Below are 20,114 nucleotides of genomic sequence, written 5' to 3' on the forward strand. Positions count from 1 at the left end.
AAATATACAACACTAAATTGTTCATCATTTGAAGTGTGGTTAGTGTATTTCTGCATTTTGTCACTTTGTCACACACTGCAAGCACAGTTTGCACCAAAGAGATGAATTTCTACCTCAATGCTTTTCTAGCTATTGCGTTTAAATGAGGTGACTGGAATAGAAAAAAACATTTAGATAGAAAATTAGTTGATTATTAACATTAATTTTGCACAGGTTCTGTGAAAGCAAATACAATGAGAAAGTGAACAGCTTTACAATTTGCCTCTCATTCACCAATTCACAAACGCACACTCACACACCGATGGCAGCAAGCTATCATGCAAAGTGCTGGCCTGATCATCAGGAGCAGTTTGGGGTTTTGCGTCTTGGGACACTTAGGACACTTGACATGTGGACAGGAGGAGCTATGGATCAAATCGCTCACCCTGTGATTAGTGGACGGCCAGCTCTACAAGCTGAACCGAAGCTGCCTGAAACAGCTGAATGTCACATTATTGGTTCTTACCTGTGACTTGGCTGCTTGCGATTGGTGCAGATGGCTGTTTGGTAGTCATGACTGACACACACCTTGTGAGGAGGGCAGCGGACCTTCAGACAGGGGTCCTTGGTGACATCTGGACCTACGGGGTAGACATCACGGATAAACTTAATCTCTGAACAGCAAAAATAAGTCAGCGGAAACATGCAGAGAGGGAGAATCAGCACACTGTACTGCTGAAGTTGAAAGCTGATGCAGCAAAGCATCGAGCTGTTCTTTTGGTTTTCTAGCTGGCAGATTCTTACGTTCTACTAACTGAAGCAGGCAGAAAAATAATGAGTTGGAGAAAAAGACAGAGAAGAGAATGGTAAAAGGTATGAAGTAAACGTCAAGTTTTCCGCAGTGTGAGCTGCTTAATGAGGACTATTCTCTCTGAGCGTCGACCCCATCTTCTTCCAAATCAATCTCCCCACTGACATTATCGCTGTGGCAGCCAGGCACAGCTGGCTGGTGTCCAGGGTGACAAAAGATCAAAGCAGCTCATTGACTCTGACCATTGTGTCATTTCACACTAGGCTAACAGCACAAACCCACTTTCATTTGACAGACAGAAGTAAAGAGAAAAAACAGGAGGCGGAGGAGGTGAAAAAGACTCGGTGGCAGTAAAAGAGAGAGACAAGAGCTTTTTCACTAGCAAGGACCATACCACAACAATGTGAGCTGAACAGTTTAATGAAATCAGGAAGTTTGAGATGTTGAGGATGGCTGAACGGATGTGAGGAAGGAGATGAGGGAGGGAGCTGTGCATTTAGGCCAGACTGAGATGGATCTATTGAATTCCAGGGAGGAGGAGATTCAATATAAGGGATCCATCTCAGGACTTGAGTTGCCCGAGCCAATTATGGGCCTCCAAAAGAATTAATAGATGGAAATGGAGCTGAGATAAGCATGAGCTTGATTGAGATCACTGCAATTGTTACAAATGTAGGAGCGATAGGCCTGAGACTAACATGACCTTGGCCTTGAATGGTTTTATCTGAGGTGCTCAGACTGGCTGCTGTGGAAGCCTGAAGGAATAGATGGAAGAAGAAGAAGAAGCAGAATCCAGTGGCCAGCCTCTCTGTGTCAACAAGAGGGAGTGGATCTTGAGGTGGAGCACACACAGAATTGTTGGAAATAAATGTTGTAGCTTGTTTGTATCAGAATCGTCTTGGGTGGAGCAAAGCCCAGGATGCAGTGGTGGCGCCCTTGCAAAAATAGGGAAAACTTGTTTTGGTGGAATATTTGAGGCTGAGGTGTGGCCCGTACCTAAGTTAATTAGTTACCCTCATTACTACAAATGAAGTGAGACACATGCCAACATCAGGAAGATGACCGGTGGTCATGGTAACACTGTCAATCAGGAAGGCTGTACCAGATAAGTGTTGAGGAAAGATAAAAGCACTTAAAATGAACGCAACTAACAAAGAAAGACAAAGCTAATAAAGTGAGATCAAAGACAAAGTGGATCTGAAGCACATACAGAGACCACATGCACTCACCATGGTGAGCAAACTAAAAATGATTTTAAATCCCAAGTTAATTAAGACGCACAGAGTGTACAGATCAAAGCGTTATGTACCAGTCATTAGCATGTGGCTGCGAACATCATACAATGTGAGTGGCCTTGTCTCCATTAGGAGCCTAATGGGTTGTGTTTGAGCCACAGCTGGTGTCTGCTGTGAACATCAACTAGTTTCTGACCTAATCACACACTGCACTGCTGTTTACATGCTGGTTTATCAGAGTTAAATCAGCCATAGACTCAGACACGATGGCGGTTTTCTTGTCTCCTCTTAAAGTAACGCTATACTCTCAACAGCCATCTATACAAATGAATGAGCACCTACACATATCAAATCTGAACATGCATAACTCTAAACATATCTTAAGCTGTCAAAGGATATGGGAGAGCTTTCTTTATCATTGAGGTATAAGAGCGAATACACATAATAAAGATGGTGAAGCTTAGATAGTAGGGAAGAGATTCATAGTACACTGCACACATTTGTCATAACTCAGCAGCACACTGTACAATCTAAAACACATACACAGATACAAAAACACATTAACCAGTCTGTGTGCCCTCTTATATTCCTCAGAATGCAGGGCGATGATATGTCAACCTTCCTCCTGATAGCTGTCTGCTCTGCTGCATGTTTCCATCGCCTGCTTATTTGGGCCTGTCCTCACCTCCATCTATCAGTGCTGGAGGAAACCCATCTTATTTCACTTCGCTGCAAAATGACTTTATCACCGTGAGGAAATGAGAGATGAAGGGAGAGAGGAGAGAGGGAGTGAGGAAGGATGTGGAGAAGAAGAGGAGGCTCGTATCTGGTTAACAGAGGATTGGAGGACAATTTAGGATTAGCGCGTGACCTCCACTCTCAGACAAATTGGAAATCAGACGCACCCATACAAATGAGCGAGTCAGTTTATCCACCTACACACACTAATACACAAAGCATCACATGTAGATGATTACGCAGATAAAACTTTCTCATACACGGCAAAAAAAGTTAATTTAGAGAGACAATCATGCTCTGAATGTGAAATCGAGGACAGGTGAGGAGAGAAAAGACAAGCAAAGAGGAAAGGAGAGGAGAGGGAGTGAGGAGATGAGAAATAAAGGGCAGGAGAAAAGAAGAGAAAGGGGAGGAAAAGAGGAAAGAAGAGACGGCAGGAAAGGAAAGGAAAGGAAATGAAAGGAGAAAGTGACAGCATGAGGAGGGGGAGGAGGTGGAGGAGGAGGAGGCAGGGAAGAGAAGCCAATAGAAGAGTGTAGGGTAAAAGAGTTTTATCCATCTATTTAAAGCTTGAGTGAGCAGCATTGGCAGTTAAACCAGCCAATCAATTGTAATGCAGGAGCACTGCAGCACCCTCTCGCCACCTCTCTTTTACTTTCCTCAATACGAGTCTCTCATCTCTTTTTATTCCCCTCTCTTCTTTCTAATCTTAAGTATGACTTTATTCTCATCCGTGTGTGTGAATAAGTCAATATGCGTGAGCAATATAACTTGACATGCTTTATTGCATATCTATTCACTCCAAAGTGCCAAGTAAAACTCCTTTTCACACTCTAAACCACATTTTTACCTTGAAAATGTTATTGATTTATGTAAATGAACAAGGTTGTCTGCTGCTGATAAGACGTTGCCAAATGAACATGTGTAAAGGATTTGTGCCTGCGTGTGTGCGTGAAGTGAGTATTATGATTCTTCATCAGACACTGCTGAATGGAGAAACTGGGAAGGCACAGTGCTTTGAAAGCGGGAGCTGATAAGGGAGGAAAAAACAAGGCGAAGGAAGCCGTGTGTGTATTCTCTGTAATGTCACAGTTGCAGTTTGAGAGCAAGAGCAACAGTTCTGCACATAGACACCAATACCAGTTTGTCTAGCCACTGTCCTTGGCCATATGTAAGGTTGACAGATGACCCCTGGGTGCTGGGTTACCAGTCTGTAGGGGTGAGACAGATGGAAGAGTTGGCAGAGCTGCAGCTAAGGGTTGCAAGGGGACAAGACAACAGCAGATCATTAACAAATGAACACAAATGTCCCCTCCGACTGAATTTAAGTTGGGCATATTTACAGTCTGAATCTGACTCAGTTTGGTGCTGGTTGTCATTTTTAAAGATTTGTTTGGATCTAAAAAATAAAATCTTTAAATGAATGTGTAAACGAGCCAATGCCTTTCGAACAAATGGTCATGTCAATCTGAGCTGGGATGAGGATTTTGCTTGAAGAACTAATCCCCTAACACGTACGTGAAAATCAAATCTTAAGTTAACAACACCAAAAACTTAACACAAGCATGCGCGTATACTGCTAGAACCATCTGACTTCATTAGACTGGAAAGTGATGCGAGCAGAGACATGTCACATTTTACAGAATTTTATGCAGCCTTTGGTCTTTGGTTGCCAGGACTCTAACTTGGCCACTGGTGGACTCTCACAGAGTGATCCAGGACCACCGTTTGTGACTGGCGACCAGCGATTTTACCACGCGTCTGTCACAGTTAGCAACCTTCATCTGCACAGCATAAAGGGGGCATGAACAGGAGGTTGGGGTGGTGGAGGCCACTGTGGCAGCAAGCAGTGTTAATGGCGATAACAGAGTGATAGTGACCCTCGTCAACTGTTAGCCAAACAGCTAATGCTAAGTTTGAGAATCTACAGTTGTAATGACCTTCTTTTTTTTTTTTTTTTTTTTTTTACTGTACACTTAAATTAAAGCTGTGACCATTCGACAGTTGTCTTTTCGGATTGAAATGTGCTGGTACAATCTGACTTCAAAATCTGTTGACATGGACACCTCGTGGCTGCTGTACATTTCACTGCTGTGTTGCTGCATGCTTTGAAAGCTCTGTTGTTGCTGCAAGCCCAGCATCAACCCAGCTACCATCTGGTCAGATCTGCTTTTATATACTGGGGGGGAATCAATATACTCCTTGGTTGGTAGCTCATGCTCAGCGAGCACAGCAAGTACATAAAAGAAAATATATTCCCTGCTGAAATCAAACGATGTGCTGCATCTTACAAAAAAAAAAAAAAACTTCATCTGACTGAACATGGGGATCAAAGTTATCTTCAACAACAAGCTCATGTGAAATGATGTCCACATCTAAATATGTGTACATATTATCCATAATGGATCCATAAACGCTGTGTATATGTGTGAAGGATATGTGAATGCTCACCACTGTAATTATGTCAGCAACCGTACCTTTGTTCCTCTGTGTTTGCAGGTTTGGTGGTGTTACAATAAAACCACCATCATTCTGCTCTTGCTTTTACCACAATTACAGCGCTCTCTTGTGAATCGTTACGCATCCACTTCCTCAACTGTAGATGAAGTATGTTCTAAACTGACTTTCATTACCTCCCTCCCTCCATGTCCACAGCTCAGAGCCTGCAGGGACCCACAGGGCAAACATACTGGTGGCATAAGAAAATTGAGATCCCCATTCTTATTCAGCTTAGTGCTTCACTATATCAAAGTTCACTAAAAGATATGATTTTCATGACATTAAACAACAGAAGTTGTTTCTTTCCTGAGGCAGCAGTCAGGAGTGTAAATGTTTCAAATACTGGATATTTGCTTCTGGAATGAACTCATGACACATTAACTGATTTATACACTTGACCTGCCAGTGTCAGAAAATACCCATGTGTAGCTTTATTTTTCTTCTTCTTCTATCATGTGTTAGACTGCATGTCCAACAATATGTCTCTACTGAGGAAAGCTTTAGTGAAGACTCATGAACAACAGCACCCTACAAACACAAGTAATTATTTGGGGTAATTGCAGACACAGTAGACAGTCATTAAATCACAATCAGTGCTTCATGACATCCTTGTTAACATGGATACTGTCGCTGTAGGAGAACTTTAGTGTGCAATACCTTGCAATACACAAGGTCATGGTTTTGATCCATGCCTTCACATGGAAAATGCAGAATCAGTCTACAGTAAATGAAACACTGGTAAGTGCATTAGTGCGTCAGTGTTGCTGTATCATTGCACCATTATTTATTCAGGCAAGCTGCAAGAATGGCAGTTTATTGTCTACAGTGTACAAAGAAACTACTCCATTAAAAAGCTACTGTATGATCCAACCCTGAACATACCTTCCAGCCATTTAATTGCTGCAACACTTCCAAGTGGATTCCTGGCAGAAAAGCACATTGCACTTGAAGCTGTAAAATTTTATTACGATTAAAGTTGACAGTAATTTGCCCCACTCATCCAGTTTTTATCTCCTCGAGAATTTTCCTCCCTCTTTTTCCACCCCTAATGTTCCTTAAGAGACAGGAAAATGTGGCTAGAGAAGAGAAGGGTAAGATAAAACACTCTTGCAGTGTCCTCTAATACTGGATGGACGCCAAAATGGAGGGCAGCGATTGGATAATAAAGATAGTCAGAGTCCAATAGAAGAGGCCACATCACCAACAAGCCCTGTCAAAGAGCCGAGGGTGACCTCAAATTAACTGCCGCTGAGCCGGACACGGGCCAATGGGATGGTTTGTAATCTGTGAGTACTGGGTGTGTGCGTGCTTCTTTATCGACACTGTGCTCCATCGCTCTCGATTGTTTGCTCTCCCCAGATACTGTTTCTAATAGCAAATAAACAAATTTGAAATTAAATAAACAGCAGCTTCAACAACCATTCCCAAAGGATAAATTCTCGACTGTTATTAGAAAAATGAGCATCACTTTCTGGCTTTGAGAAACTAATTAAAAAGGTGTTTCGTCTCTTTCACCTGGGGGGCTACCGAGGAAAACAAGAGATGGAGAGAAAGAACAGAAAGACAAACAGATCAGGAGGAGATAAAATCTGATTCTCGCGCTGCTTTGTGAACGTTCCTCAGGGTCTGACTGTTTGGCCTATGAGAGGCAGCGGAGCGAAGGATGACAGAGAGAAATGATGGAGGGATGAAAGCACAGAGAGGGCCTCTGGGAGGATGCAGTGATTGAACGGACTCACCGTCCATAAAATTAATTATTGAAAACATGGGCAAATCATATTATTGTGGATGTAGCTGAGGAATAGAGAAGATAAAAAGGCTGCTTCAGTTTGAATGTCAGAGAAGAAGCCACAGTGGCTTATGGGAGAAAAGAGAGAGAGAGAGAGGCTATTGACTATCGCTTACAAACTGAATATTCATCACTGCCACACAACCATTATACACACACAGCGCATACACACACTCTTTATTGTGAAAAGCCCTGAAAGAGGATGTTTTGTGAAGCTGTTGCTGGCAGCAAAGCATTTTTAAAGGAATGCTATGAAAGCAAATAATCAAACAGTCTTTGAAGACAACTTCAAAGCAGTGGAGCAAAGATGCATTTAAGGACAACATGCGCAAACATGAGGACGTTAATTTCAAGTGGAAGTTGCTAATTGTCACAGTCTAAATAAAGTTACACATAACCTGTTCTGCTTGAAGTGTGTTTACAATTCTAAGCATCATCGTGGAGAACTGAGGGAGCAGAAATAAAATAGATTATGCATGAAATTGGCTTGGTTGGAAGGAACATGCACACACTCAGAGGAACACACCCACACAATGGCCGACGTGGATGCTGGAATCTCCAGCTGCATCCATCCTTGCAAAGAAAGAACAGGAAGTCGGTGAGACAAGCTCCTGGGGTCTTCATTAGGGCTAATAGGTCAGGAAATGGGTTTCATCTCATGGCATGTTATCTGCCAGGCTACCTGAACATCACTTCAAGAGTCCATCTTTAAGACCAAAGGTGTGCTCGGACAGACAGTGAGGTTAATTGTCGTGTAAATATGCCGGACCGCTTAGCAGTCTGTGTTTGTTTGCCCCAGGCAGCCACACTTTAGCTGTTAGCTGGCTATGGCGGATGCACCGACCTTGTGTGTAGAAGTCTGTTTATATTGACAGCTGAAACAACAGGAGCTGCACTTCTTTCCATTATTTTCTTCCAGTTTCTCTTCTTTGTCCTTTCAGTGTTGCACATTCTTGAAGGAGGTCAAAAAGGCTCGGGATACATGCACATTTTTCTCTCAAGATGAAACATCTGTCCTCACACTGTGTCTTTCCATTGATTTTTTTTATTCAACCTGTACTTGAGCTAAATGCTAACATCAGCATGTTAAGAATGACAATGCTAACATGTTGATGTTTAAGAGGAATAAAGTTTGCGGTGCAGTTTTCTAATCAAAGTGAAATTTTCATCTGATGATGGAGCTAAATGAAAAATCAGGGATCACCAAGTTAATACAATTCATCCTATCGGGCTCATGGATGTCTGAACAGTTGTAGAGACTTTTTCCTCAAAACCGCAAATGCCAACCTTATGGTGGCGGCAGAGGAAAAGGCAGGGGATGAAGTTATTAGGATTCATCCTCTGGCGACCTTGAATGTCTGTTGTTGTGCTAATCGATCCAATAGTTAGAGATATTGCAGTCTGGACCACAGCACATCACTGACCTATATTGGAAAACGTAAAATGTTTCTGATGGTTAATGTTTTAATGCAGAATAAATTGATTCTTCTCTTGTATTAGAATTAAACTCACTGACCGACTCAAGCTGCTACAACCGTATTTTTGGCGAGTTCATCATGGCAAAGTAAATGGTTTGCAGCTGTGCGAGAAGGTAAAATTTTATTTTATTGATGTAAGATTTTTTCTTTTACAATTGTACAATGTCAAGTGGTCTGTTTTTTTTCAGCTTTTTTTTTCTTCTAAAGCCGCGTTGGACTCATAACTGACCACGTGTCGCTGCCAGACGAGGAGTTTGTGTCAGCTTGACCTTTAGTCAATTTCAGGAGAGGTCACAACAGAAGACCACGCGCTTGACTTACAGGCTGATTCTCGGGCTCATTGACACACTGTGATCTCCTCCTCGTTTCCTCGGTCCTCACACGCACACACACACACACACACACACACACACACACACACACACACACACACACACACACATACACACACAGGTGGATGGCAGATCTGGCCTCTTGCCTCACCTTCAGTGTCAGGGATAATTAAATGTTTTTGTACTGTCCTAGACTGAGGCATTCATTAATCTGATGCTGAAGGATGTGTGTGTGTGTGTGTGTGTGTGTGTGTGTGTGTGTGTGTGTGTGTGTGAGAGAGAGAGAGAGAGAGAGAGGGAGAGAGAGGTAAATGAGGCAAGCAGGAGAAATTTTGGGCCGATTTGTCACCAATTCACTTCTTGCAATTGCAAGAGATATCTGGTTTGGGACCTTGGTTGGTACTGATGTTAGGCCCAGATATGTCTATAACTAAATATATCAGTAAATACATCAGTAATTTCCAAGTGAGACCACAATAGCCAATGAGAGAATGTTCATCGTTAGTCCCTGAGCAGCTGATGGTGTCGTCAGGTAATGGTAACCATAGCTAGCTGCTGACAGATATTAAACGGACAGTAAATCTCATCACCAGGTTTGGCTGAAGAATAGACAACCAGTGTGTTTGTTCTTCTGTGTCTCTCTCATACAGACTCATTTCGCTGTCTGCTTGTGTTTTTCTCACTGCAAAGCGACTACAGCAAGTCGTTGCACCACATCAGTCTCCATCTTGTTTATATCTGCTTCCCCCGTGAGGTCATGTAAGAGAGATCACATGAGGGGGTACATTGCTCCCTCTAGCGCGATAATCTTAATAATAACCCTACTGTGTGACATGCCATTATTTTCAAATCTTGCAGTGTGTGCATGTTTGAGATTAGAGAGAAGAATATGTGTGGAGTTTCCCCCTCTGTGTGTGATACAACCCCATTGCATCACACGGTTAGGATTTTACAACTCCTGTAGTCTGAGTCTGGCCTAAGAGTAGATCAGAGCCCTGCTCTCCTCTCCTGTTATTAGCCACTTGTGTTCACTACTTTATTAGCGATACTGAAAAGTGATGCTGTGTGTCCATTAGATCATCCTTTTGCCTAAAGCATGAAGAGACAACCAGGAGAAAGATCCCACTCTATTCACTTTATCTAAGGTTAAAAACCCTTTTCAATCTCTTTGTTCTTTATGTTTTTTTTTTCCTGAAAGACTAAATCCATGTGCTGAACTGAACACATTATGCCCACAGCAAGACTACTCCACCACACAGTGACTCACAGCACACAGTAGACAAGTGAAGAATGGAGAATTCATACGATATGTAATGCAAAGTGTCACATTTCGTTCCATTAAAAAGGAAAATGTGGAAGGTTTGTTTGCCCATATAGCACATGAGGGGTCAACATCGGTGACTCGCTTCCATTTCTGCATGAGCTACTGAGATGTCTGGCATTTACAATTCACTGTCTGACATGTTCACTATTTTTCAGAACAAATGCCTGCTCAATCAAAAGCATATGTTTCCATTGAAATCTCTGAATTGCGACGATTCTCTGAAAACTGAGACGTAGCTCTGCAGTGTTGCAACCAATGTAGGTTTCATCAGAGCTCACATCAAAACAAGAAAACTGTAAATAACTAAAAATAACCGAACCTTCTCCGCAGACCCAAATGTCTGCGTTTGAACTGACTCAAATAAATGAGGATGCACTGAGAAAGCGACGCTATTTATTCAGGCTGAATCTCACAGCAGCACAATATGGCCGTGGCTCGTCCTGTAGATTATCGAGGCTTTGATACTGTGGATTACTGTATGTTACCATGCATCCTATCTCTCACCGAATTAGATCAAAACACGTGTAATTGGTTTTGTAATTACCTAACGAACAGAACACAATGTGTGCATCAGTCACGTTTCAAATTGCATCTGATTTACCAATTGGTTCCCCATTTAGTTTTCCATTTGCCAGCTCTGTTATCATTTAAGCAGCACTCTGGAGTCTTGCTGTGAAAGGAGAATGTTCATTGACTGTCACTTCAAATTGTTTATCTCTGGAAATGAATAAATGTGTTCTGCTATCTTTGAGATGTTACAGGTGTAGCATGTCAACATGTTCAGGTGAGCTGACATGAGAGCCTTGTTAAGTGACAGAGGTATATTAGACTTGTGTTTTCACCATGTTCATCTCCCACAAAGTATATACAGTATACATATATGTATGTATGGCCATGTTTCCAAATTGGCTGGTTGATTTATTTAGTTATTTATGAACTAATACAGTTCTATTTTTGGGTTAATTATGTCCATGTGAATGATTTTATTAACTTGGCTTTTTACAGTATCATCAAATTAAACAGCAGTCAAGGACCTGTTTAAGTGAAGAGGTAAATAAGGAAGTCCTCACATCACTGGAAGTCCCACACTGCTTTGTTAAACATTTTAAACATACAGTCGATTACTCGTGCCTCTGCATTTTCAATTAGCGAGCACAAAAATAAAAGCATCATCAAAAACTGACCAAAAGTAAATGAACTGAATTCATGTTTCATATACTTTCACTTCAATTAAATGTATTGTCTGTTCTTGGAGCAATTTGAATGTATTTGGTGTTACCTTTGGTAATCCTAAAGAAACAATACTACAGATCATTTCAGCCCACTACACCCACGCCAGCTTGTTAAATTCTGCTAAGCTGCAAGCAAACACACCGGAACAGGCAGGTATGCTACTGTGTTCAGAGGAGAGAAATCTTAATCCAAGCATATTGCTGCCCACTTGCTAAATCTCAAATTACAATTCTCATGTTACCCAACACTAACAGACCATGATGTTAGTACTGAAGCTAACCCTGGAAATAGCTCCATGTTACTGAAGGGGCTAGCTTTGATCATCCAGTGTGCATTATCCACGCTCTATCAGGTTCAGACGGCGAGCTGTGAGCTTGGTTATCTCTCTCCTCCATACTGACATCTCCGCACACAACCTGAGATAGGATGGAGAACTAATTGTGTTAAACACTGCTGTATTATACCCACTGTTTTACAGGATTTGCAGCTGAGACAGCAGAGTAGAACAATTTAAACTCAGTATAAAGTGATGCTACAATCTGTTGTGGTACATCAATGCCTAGCTATCAAAGCATTTATTTCCCCTTAAACCTCATAAGGAGAATGAAAGATTTGATCTCGTTATTGTAAGACAAAGACATCATCACTGAGATCATTATAGCCCATCAACCCAGTATATCTGAGCTAAATCAGATTAGCCAAATCAGCTGTGACAACATGAACAGGATGGTTGCACTCTCAACCGGCTTTTGGCTACATGTTACTTCTTCCATTCCCTAAAAAAACCCCCTCTCTGCCATGATGAATATGATGTTGTCCAAACTCACCATCCTGTACTGTCTTCTTGGCTGAGCTAGAGTGAGCTGTAGCTGCTGGGTCTCCATATCTGCCAGGCTCGGCCTCTCGCTCTAAAAAACAAGCCAGAAAAAGAAATCACACTGAATATTTAGCTCATGCATGCTTTAAGGAATAGTTCAAATTTTGGTGAAATATTGTTCTTTGCGATTGAAGAGAGCATTGATGCCACCATTATGTCTGTAAGTGTATTAATGGAGTTGGGGCCAGGGGTCAATTAGCTTAGCATAGCATAGCATAAAGACTGTAAGGATGGAGAAACAGGTATCCTGGCTCTTTCCAAAGTAAAAAAATGCTCCTATACCCGGATATTTATAATTATTATCTATCTATACTATCATTATCTGTAATTTATTTCATCTGTCGACAAACATAAATGCAAAAACTACAACGTAACGTCTGGTGGTTGCTTGCCACCAATGCACTCAGCTGTTGTTCATCGAGAAAATTGCTACGTTAAAACTCCCCTAAAACTTCAAGCTGTTGTTTTCTACTCACTTTCTTTTTTGTATGGATTAAATCAATTAGGCAAAGCTTAATAACGACGCTTTAGAGCTCAGTTCATTTTGATCTTTGGAGAGAGCTAGGCTAGGCGTTTCACTCTGCTTCATGTCTTACGCTAAGCTAGGCTAATCGCCTTCAGGCTCACCGTATATCTTTTCACATGTGAATGGTATTAACTGTCTCATCTAACTCTTGGGAAGTAATCAAAAAAGACTATTTCCGAAAATGTTGTTGTTTTCAGGTCCCCAACTTTACAGTCCAAACCAACTAGAGCCTGTGTTTTGATATAATGCTTTTAATCTCCTCAAAGATATTGTGAAATCCCAAACCAGACTCGGTGGTGCTGCGAAGTGACACTAACACAATTTTGCTCGTCTGAAAGGAATAATCACCGCAGCATCATTACCGCACACAAAAACAACTTGACTCAGCCACGGGAAAGCAAAGTAAAGCACCTATCCATCTCGATACAAAAACACTAATCCATCCTCTCTCTTACACACACACACACACACACACACACACACACACACACACACACACACACACTGCAGCACAGCATCCACTGTGGAAGCAGGCCAGTGGTGGCAGAGCCTCGGGGAGGGAGCAGAGCAGCCAAACGCTGAGGTACAGGAAGTTTGTCATGTCTGACTGTAGGCTGTGACATTAACACCCTGAGATGATTAAGTCCCAAACTCACCCATCGCCTGTATTTATTAGCCAGAAAGGCTTTTCAGCAAAGGCTGACCATGGACTGTGTATAATGACCAGGAAAAAGTCAAGAGATGTGTGCGTGTGGAGGCAAAAAAGTTCGTTGAACTTTGTTTTTTTTTTGTCAATATGCCCCCTATTCATTATTCTTCCTCTCTTTCCTCTCTCTCCTGTTTGCCAGACCTCTCTTCTCCTCATTATTGGATGACTTTCTTATCGCTGAGTGATCCTCTCTGCAAGCAATCTCTCTCAAGTGTTCTCTGTAGGCCTGGTGTCTGTATATCTTTGTATCTCCCCCTGCCTCCCTCCCTCGAGACTCTCTGATGCCACTGTCACTTTCACATGCTGGCATTTGGCCTGAGGGCTCCTGCTATGATCGCTAGCAACGGCTGTCTGTTCACATCCTCTGAATTTTATTTATCCTAATTTACGATGATCATTGGCGGCCCCGTTTGCTACGGGGGCACACAGGGCAGAATCAAGACACACAAACTACACACACGTTCAGTTTTCTCTCTTTGTGATCTACTGTTGTGTGAATCTCCCCTTGAAAACGGTCTGTTCAGCACTGTTCACACACTGCTACTCCACTGATTCACAGCTTCATTTTGCTTTGAGCTTGTTGTTGGTTTTGGCTCTGCCTTTCTAGACTAGTGCAGTAACAATTCACAGTACTCTGTCCGCCAGCACTGACTCGTTCTTAATCATCATTTCTCTTGGCTACTAGTTCCTCATAGCCTCTTCTTCCATACCATTGCTTCTTTTGCATCCTAAACAGAAATTCACCTGCGTTGCTGATATGACTGCCTTCATCTGTTCATTAAATTAACAATACCCTTGGGGTGACTGTATGTTTCCCTTCTCTGCATCTCAGCAGGCTCCAGGTATCATTGATTACTGCTTGTGTGTGTGTGTGTGTATGTGTGTGTGTGTGACTACTTAATTTACTGCCTATGCCTGAAATCACTGTAGCATGTACATGTGCGTTTTAGCTGATAGTCCCATTTATGTGTTAAGACTCAACACTGCGAGCGCTCACCCCTCTGAAAGAGCGAGATAAGAGCTGAGCCGAGGGTCGTGGATATTGAGTCACTTTTTATGATGTGGCCAACAAGCCATTAAAATCAGAGTGGTAAACAATGTTTAAAGAACGCCTGGAGAGCGAGCTACAAGCCCTTAGCACATTACAGTGAAATGAGATATTTGTTCTTGCTCCAGCTCACACTCCATTTAATACACAGACCTGAGGTGATCACTGTTGTTTGTTGTCCTATCTGTCTCTTTTCTTATCAGTTTCTCTCTTTCAGATTCTTTTAGCTCCTCCAGGCGCAGATCAAAGATGGTTATATGAGAATGTATTAAGAAGCAGTGACAGAGTTAAGGGAGATTAAAGACGGACCAATGAGAAATGGGACCAGACAGACAGCATATCTTCAGAGAGCGACTGGCTTAGCGAGTTGGAGAAATAGCTGATGAAATATATAACAACGCCGAACACTCTGCTGGGAAAACACAATGTCACGTCTAATCAGGCTGATTGGCAATTTGGAAGCTCCAGATTTTCGAGGCTTTGTTTGTGGCTGCTGCTGCCAAACCAGAGTGCATCACAAACGACTTGAGCTTCTGCTGCCAAAACGGTTGCCACAGCAACCACATATTCACTATTTGATCTAATTAGGCAAACATACAGGAGTAGTAAACACCTGAAGATTAAAACAGTCAACTTAACTTGTCCTCTGTCTGTCTCTGTCCGCATTGTGTCCTCTCGGTTGTGTCCCTGTGCCAGTTTCACTCTCCTGTGCTGCTCTGGACTGGCTGTGATAATGGGGCACGGGCTGCCATTTGTAATCCTCCCTTTGACTCTGCTCTCTAGATAATGCATTGCAATCACAGCCTCACAAATCTGGTGGGCATGCCCATATACAAGAACCCAGAATGAAATAGCCAGAATACTGATTCTAACATTGGTCTTGCTGACAGTACAACTGTTATCTGCTGCCAAAGAGTCTTTGTCCCTTCTCGTCTCTCTGTCTCTCTGCTCGGGCTTAAAGGTCTTTTCGGGGAATCTCTCCAAACAGTACAGATGGGACCAAGCAGCAAATAATGCAGATGTAGAAACCAGTAATAAATCAAATTCAGTGTCTGACTTCTGAAGAAGGCTGAGCTGACCTGGAGACGTGGCTGCTGCATGGTGAGAGAAACAGCTGGTTCTCAGTAAAAGAAGCAAAAACAGTTTTTCGATTAATGCAAAGCATGTGGTAATACCGTCAACAACAGACTTCAGCTCGTGCAAGCGAGTGTATGAGATTGTTTGACAGCAGGTATTTCTGCCTCCTTGTAAATGGGAAAAGTAAAAGTAAATGTCAGGACATGGCTGATACTTTAATGACTACAAGGCAGCCGCTCTCGCTCCAGATTGCTGCAGTCAGTCACAGGTGGGCGGAGAGCGAAAGCAACAACCAAAGTGTGTGTTTGTGTGTGTTCCTGCGTGTTTATGAACTCACTGTGTGTACTGTATGGACAAAAACAACTAATGTGGGTGCCTGTGCTCGTATTCCTCTGCCTGGTTGTGATGGACAAAACTTGCAAGACAGTGGATTCTGCCTCAGCAATGACACTAATCTTAATTCAGTTTGTCAGCACGAAGGAAACTCCATCCACTGATGGGACAGTTGAGAGATCCACAAAAAGTAAGCAGACCTTACGTTCAGATAATTTAAAAAATGTCTTTCAAAAGCATTCAGACAAGTTTCTTGTAGTTTTAGTGACATCCTCTCATTGAAGATCCCATATTTGTAAAAACAAAAACAGTTTAAACTCCTCTTACTCAACAGTATGCTGTGTGTTTCAGTCTCTTTTAGAAAAGATAGTAATCATTCAGATAAAAACATTATTTTGCTCTCTAATCTTCAGTATTTCTGTTTTTAGCAGCTTTAAGCGAGCATCATTTCCCATAATCCCTAGACCACTGTGGGTTAAACATCACATTTGACACCAAAGATGGCTCCCTGGGTGAATCGAGGGTTGTGTTTAGTTCTGTAATAACAGCAGGACAGAGAGGACCAGACGCTGCAGGAGTTTTTGGACAGCAGAGAATACAAATAGAAAGTTGGAACGATGACATTAGAAAAGCTTGTTGAAGTTTACTGATAGGGAAAATCAAGTGCCCACGCTGTGGTGCTGGTACATTTTCATGGGAGCTGTCAGTTTTGTATGTTCACAAAGTACTCTTTATTTAAATGAAAGGTTTAAAGAGCTGTAGCGGATGCTGATTTGTCCATGGCTATGAATGATAAACCCCAGGAACATGCCTCGTTTTTTCAGATGACAGAAACGCTGAGTGAGACTGCATTGTGATGCAGAAGCTTGTGGAACTGCAGCTGGCGTCAAGACTGCAGCTCTCCACGGTAAAACTTTGACCCTTTTCCACACGACAAAACTTCCCACTCACTGGTCCTGGCTCAGCTTTGGGCAGTGTGTTGGCACACCATGAACATATGAAGTCCTGATCTGAGTACAGCAGATGTCTGTTTAATCACACCCACGGGGCGAGCTGGGTTTTCTGGGACACAGGCCAGTGTCACCCACACACACCTACCTCCTTACAGAGCTATAGAATTCAGCATTAAGCACAACATGTATAAGAGGCCGAGCAGGTGCCTATCCATAGGCAGGTGAATGAGCTGTCACCATGGAAACAACTTCATGTGGCATTGTGAAGGACTCTCAGATGGGTGTCCTCAAGCATGATGGAGACAAGAAGGGCTGTGACATTCATGTCTGGTGTGTAATTTCTGGTATTGTGTTTAATTTAATCACTGTCCTTTAACACCACCCTCCAAAGGAGCCATGTTTGACATACAGATTAATGTTTGCATTTCTCATCTCTCTGAATAGTACTGTTTCAAAAAGTTTATTGAAGTAAAGGCAAAGCAAACTTCACAGTGCTGAAGTATAAATATTATTATTATTATTCTATTCATAATTGGTCTATATTATTAATTAATCTCCTTTAAAAGTTGAAATTTGCCTAATACTTATTAAGGTACACATATTCACCATTAAGTGGTTGATTATTAGTATGCATATTGACTTATTAGCAGTGTATTGACTCTTTATTAGTCATTGTAAAGCATTTATTAATGCCTTATTCTGAATGACCACGTTGTACAACTACAAGGCCTTAAGAGTTTTCCCTCAGTAACCTCCTGATTACTGCATACTGACAGTAAGGAAGTTGTGCATTAATTGCAGCACAATAAAGGGTTTACAATGACTAAGAAAGAGGCAATATGTTACAAATATGGATGCTAGTAAGAAACTAGTTAATGGTGAATATGTGGACCTCAGTATACAGTGTTACCTAAATTTGACTGAGAAACTTTCATCATATTTTCTTAATCTGTATCTATCTTCCCATTTTAGCCAATAAAATCTGAATGGCTGCAGTGGGAACTTGAGTAAAAGGAACCGTAGAGGCAGTGAGCTCTATCTTAATGAAGCAAGTCACAGTAAAGATCTCTTGCTGTTGTTGTGACACGGTTGAATTGTACTTTATGACCGGTGCAAAAATGATCATGCGCATACAGTAAAAGGCAAATGTATCTGTCAAAATGAAGAATGTGTAGGTGGAGCAGGAAGGGACAGTGTGTTGGTGAGTCGTTCCACTAAAGATTTCGTGCAGGGCAAAAGACGCTGATCAAACGAAAGAGAGAACAGACAAGACTACAATTACACAAGGGGAATGCGATAATAATAACCAAACCTCTTTAAATATTAATCAAATCCGTCCAAAAACGACCAACAACTCATTCTCACAGGCTTTCGGTTTGAGTGTGTGTATGTGTGTGTGTGTGTGTTTACGTCACTGTGGTATGTTGATTCACAGTCACCCATTGTTCATTGTTATGTAATTTCCATCTGATGAACTCAATATGTCAGAAACAATAGAAGACACAGGAGGAACAACAAGCAGAATCACAGACATATGAAGTGAAGGGGGGCGGTGAGAGATAGATGGCCTGAAAATACAGTATGAAGAGGAACAAGTGAAACTCATGAGAGAATTTAGAGGAAGTGAGGGTAATTTCTGAAGAAAAGGCAGAAGGGAGCGAGAGAGAAAACAGTGACAGCAGCGAGGGGAGCACATAAAGCAGAGATGCAGGGTATACTGTATTCTGTATGAGCAGAATTTGTGGGAAGCAGCACTTTATGTAAGATTTTGTTGGTTTATTAAATTGCCTGAAAGCTGACAGAAAACTTCACCTCCACAGGATGTTAAGATTATGACTTCTTCAGACTTAAAAAAGAAAAAAGAAAAAAAAAAAGCATTTTGAGGCATTTGTTTATGCCCAAAATGTGCTCCCACGTCGGCACATCCATGTTATATAAACAATGCTTGCAAAACAAAATGTATCCACATGCTGCAATGAAAGCCATTCTACCTAAAATTATTAAAAAATAAATAAATTAAAAAAAATCGTGACTATTTGAGTGTTATTGGCCTACATCCTGCTCTGTTTAAAATGCACTTACAGAATCACCTACGCCACATTAACAGCTTCTACAGCAGTATGTATGTGGTGGTGGTGGAGCTCCCAAGGCAATTATATCTACTGTGAGATGCAAATTCCAGAACTTCCGTTGGATTAAAATACACACAAAAAAGTAGATTATTCCACGATATCAGCACCTAATATGCAGAATTCCGGCGTAAACGAAGCTCTAATATTAAACACTATTTATTCTCAGGAAAGCCTTTCATACTAGCAAAACACAGCCGAGGAAAACCAAACGAGCTGCAAATAAAGGACAGAAAACAATTATTTAAAATGAGGATTTTGCTGCAAGAAAAAGTCCCTGTTGTATTTGTAAATTTTGTTTGGCCTGCTGTCGCCAAACAGATACAGGAAAACAGAGTCACACAGAAACCAGGACTACATGCAAAACTAAATCAACTGCGCAATCCTGGCATGTAGATAATATCAGTATACTGATGAGCTGCAACATATGTTCACTTCTGTGAGGCAAAGCAGCCAACTGGCCGTGCAGACTGCAGCTGAATGGGAAGGTTTCTCAAACTCAGCGGGACTAGTATGGATTCAAGCACGTGTTTAAAATGCACAGCACCACTAGAAGCTGCACATCAACTGTTAAGACCTCAATAAGCCACAAGAAGTCTGGAAAACGCATTTACCACTGGTGGACGTGATCACTTGCTGTTCAGTATCACCAACAAGTAATTTGTGATCCCACTGATTTCATTCATTAGGTGCTACGGAGGAAAGCATTAATTGGCAAGCGATTCATCAGGGACTGGATTTTAGCCCATCAACCTCTCTGCCGCTGATTAGTCTCCAAGGACACCCTGTGATTCATTAGTCAAAGTGAGATCAGCAGGTAGTGACTGATGTCACCGTACCTTCAGCTGTATTGACCCCTCTGTATGCACCCTTTATTGCAAAGATTAATCAAATTCACTCTATTTTTCATAAGCTCTTATCAACAATTTGAAGTGATTCTCATCCATCAAAAGTCTTACAGGTGCTCTTCAGACAGAACAATGTTTCTTGGGCTGAAAGCACAGATAGACATCAGTACAACAAGTCAGTATTGTAGCCTTCAGG

General features: G+C 41.8%; 1 protein-coding gene across 6 annotated transcripts in view; it reads right to left on the minus strand.

Annotated features, from left to right (window-relative positions):
- Positions 1-20,114, minus strand: part of spock1 (SPARC (osteonectin), cwcv and kazal like domains proteoglycan 1) — a 103,151-nt gene that overhangs the window by 24,858 nt on the left and 58,179 nt on the right. For 3 of the 6 annotated variants that reach the window (XM_076738805.1, XM_076738809.1, XM_076738804.1), the window contains exons 4-5: positions 12,246-12,326; positions 506-620 (exon numbers count right to left, since the gene is read on the minus strand). In XM_076738805.1, coding sequence (XP_076594920.1) covers positions 506-620; positions 12,246-12,326 — 196 coding nt within the window. The remainder of the gene's footprint in view (positions 1-505; positions 621-12,245; positions 12,327-20,114) is intronic. The other 3 variants (XM_076738807.1, XM_076738808.1, XM_076738806.1) reach the window with 1 other exon arrangement.

Source organism: Chaetodon auriga, chromosome 9 (assembly GCF_051107435.1).
Source record: "Chaetodon auriga isolate fChaAug3 chromosome 9, fChaAug3.hap1, whole genome shotgun sequence".
In the NCBI taxonomy this organism is placed as follows: domain Eukaryota; kingdom Metazoa; phylum Chordata; class Actinopteri; order Chaetodontiformes; family Chaetodontidae; genus Chaetodon; species Chaetodon auriga.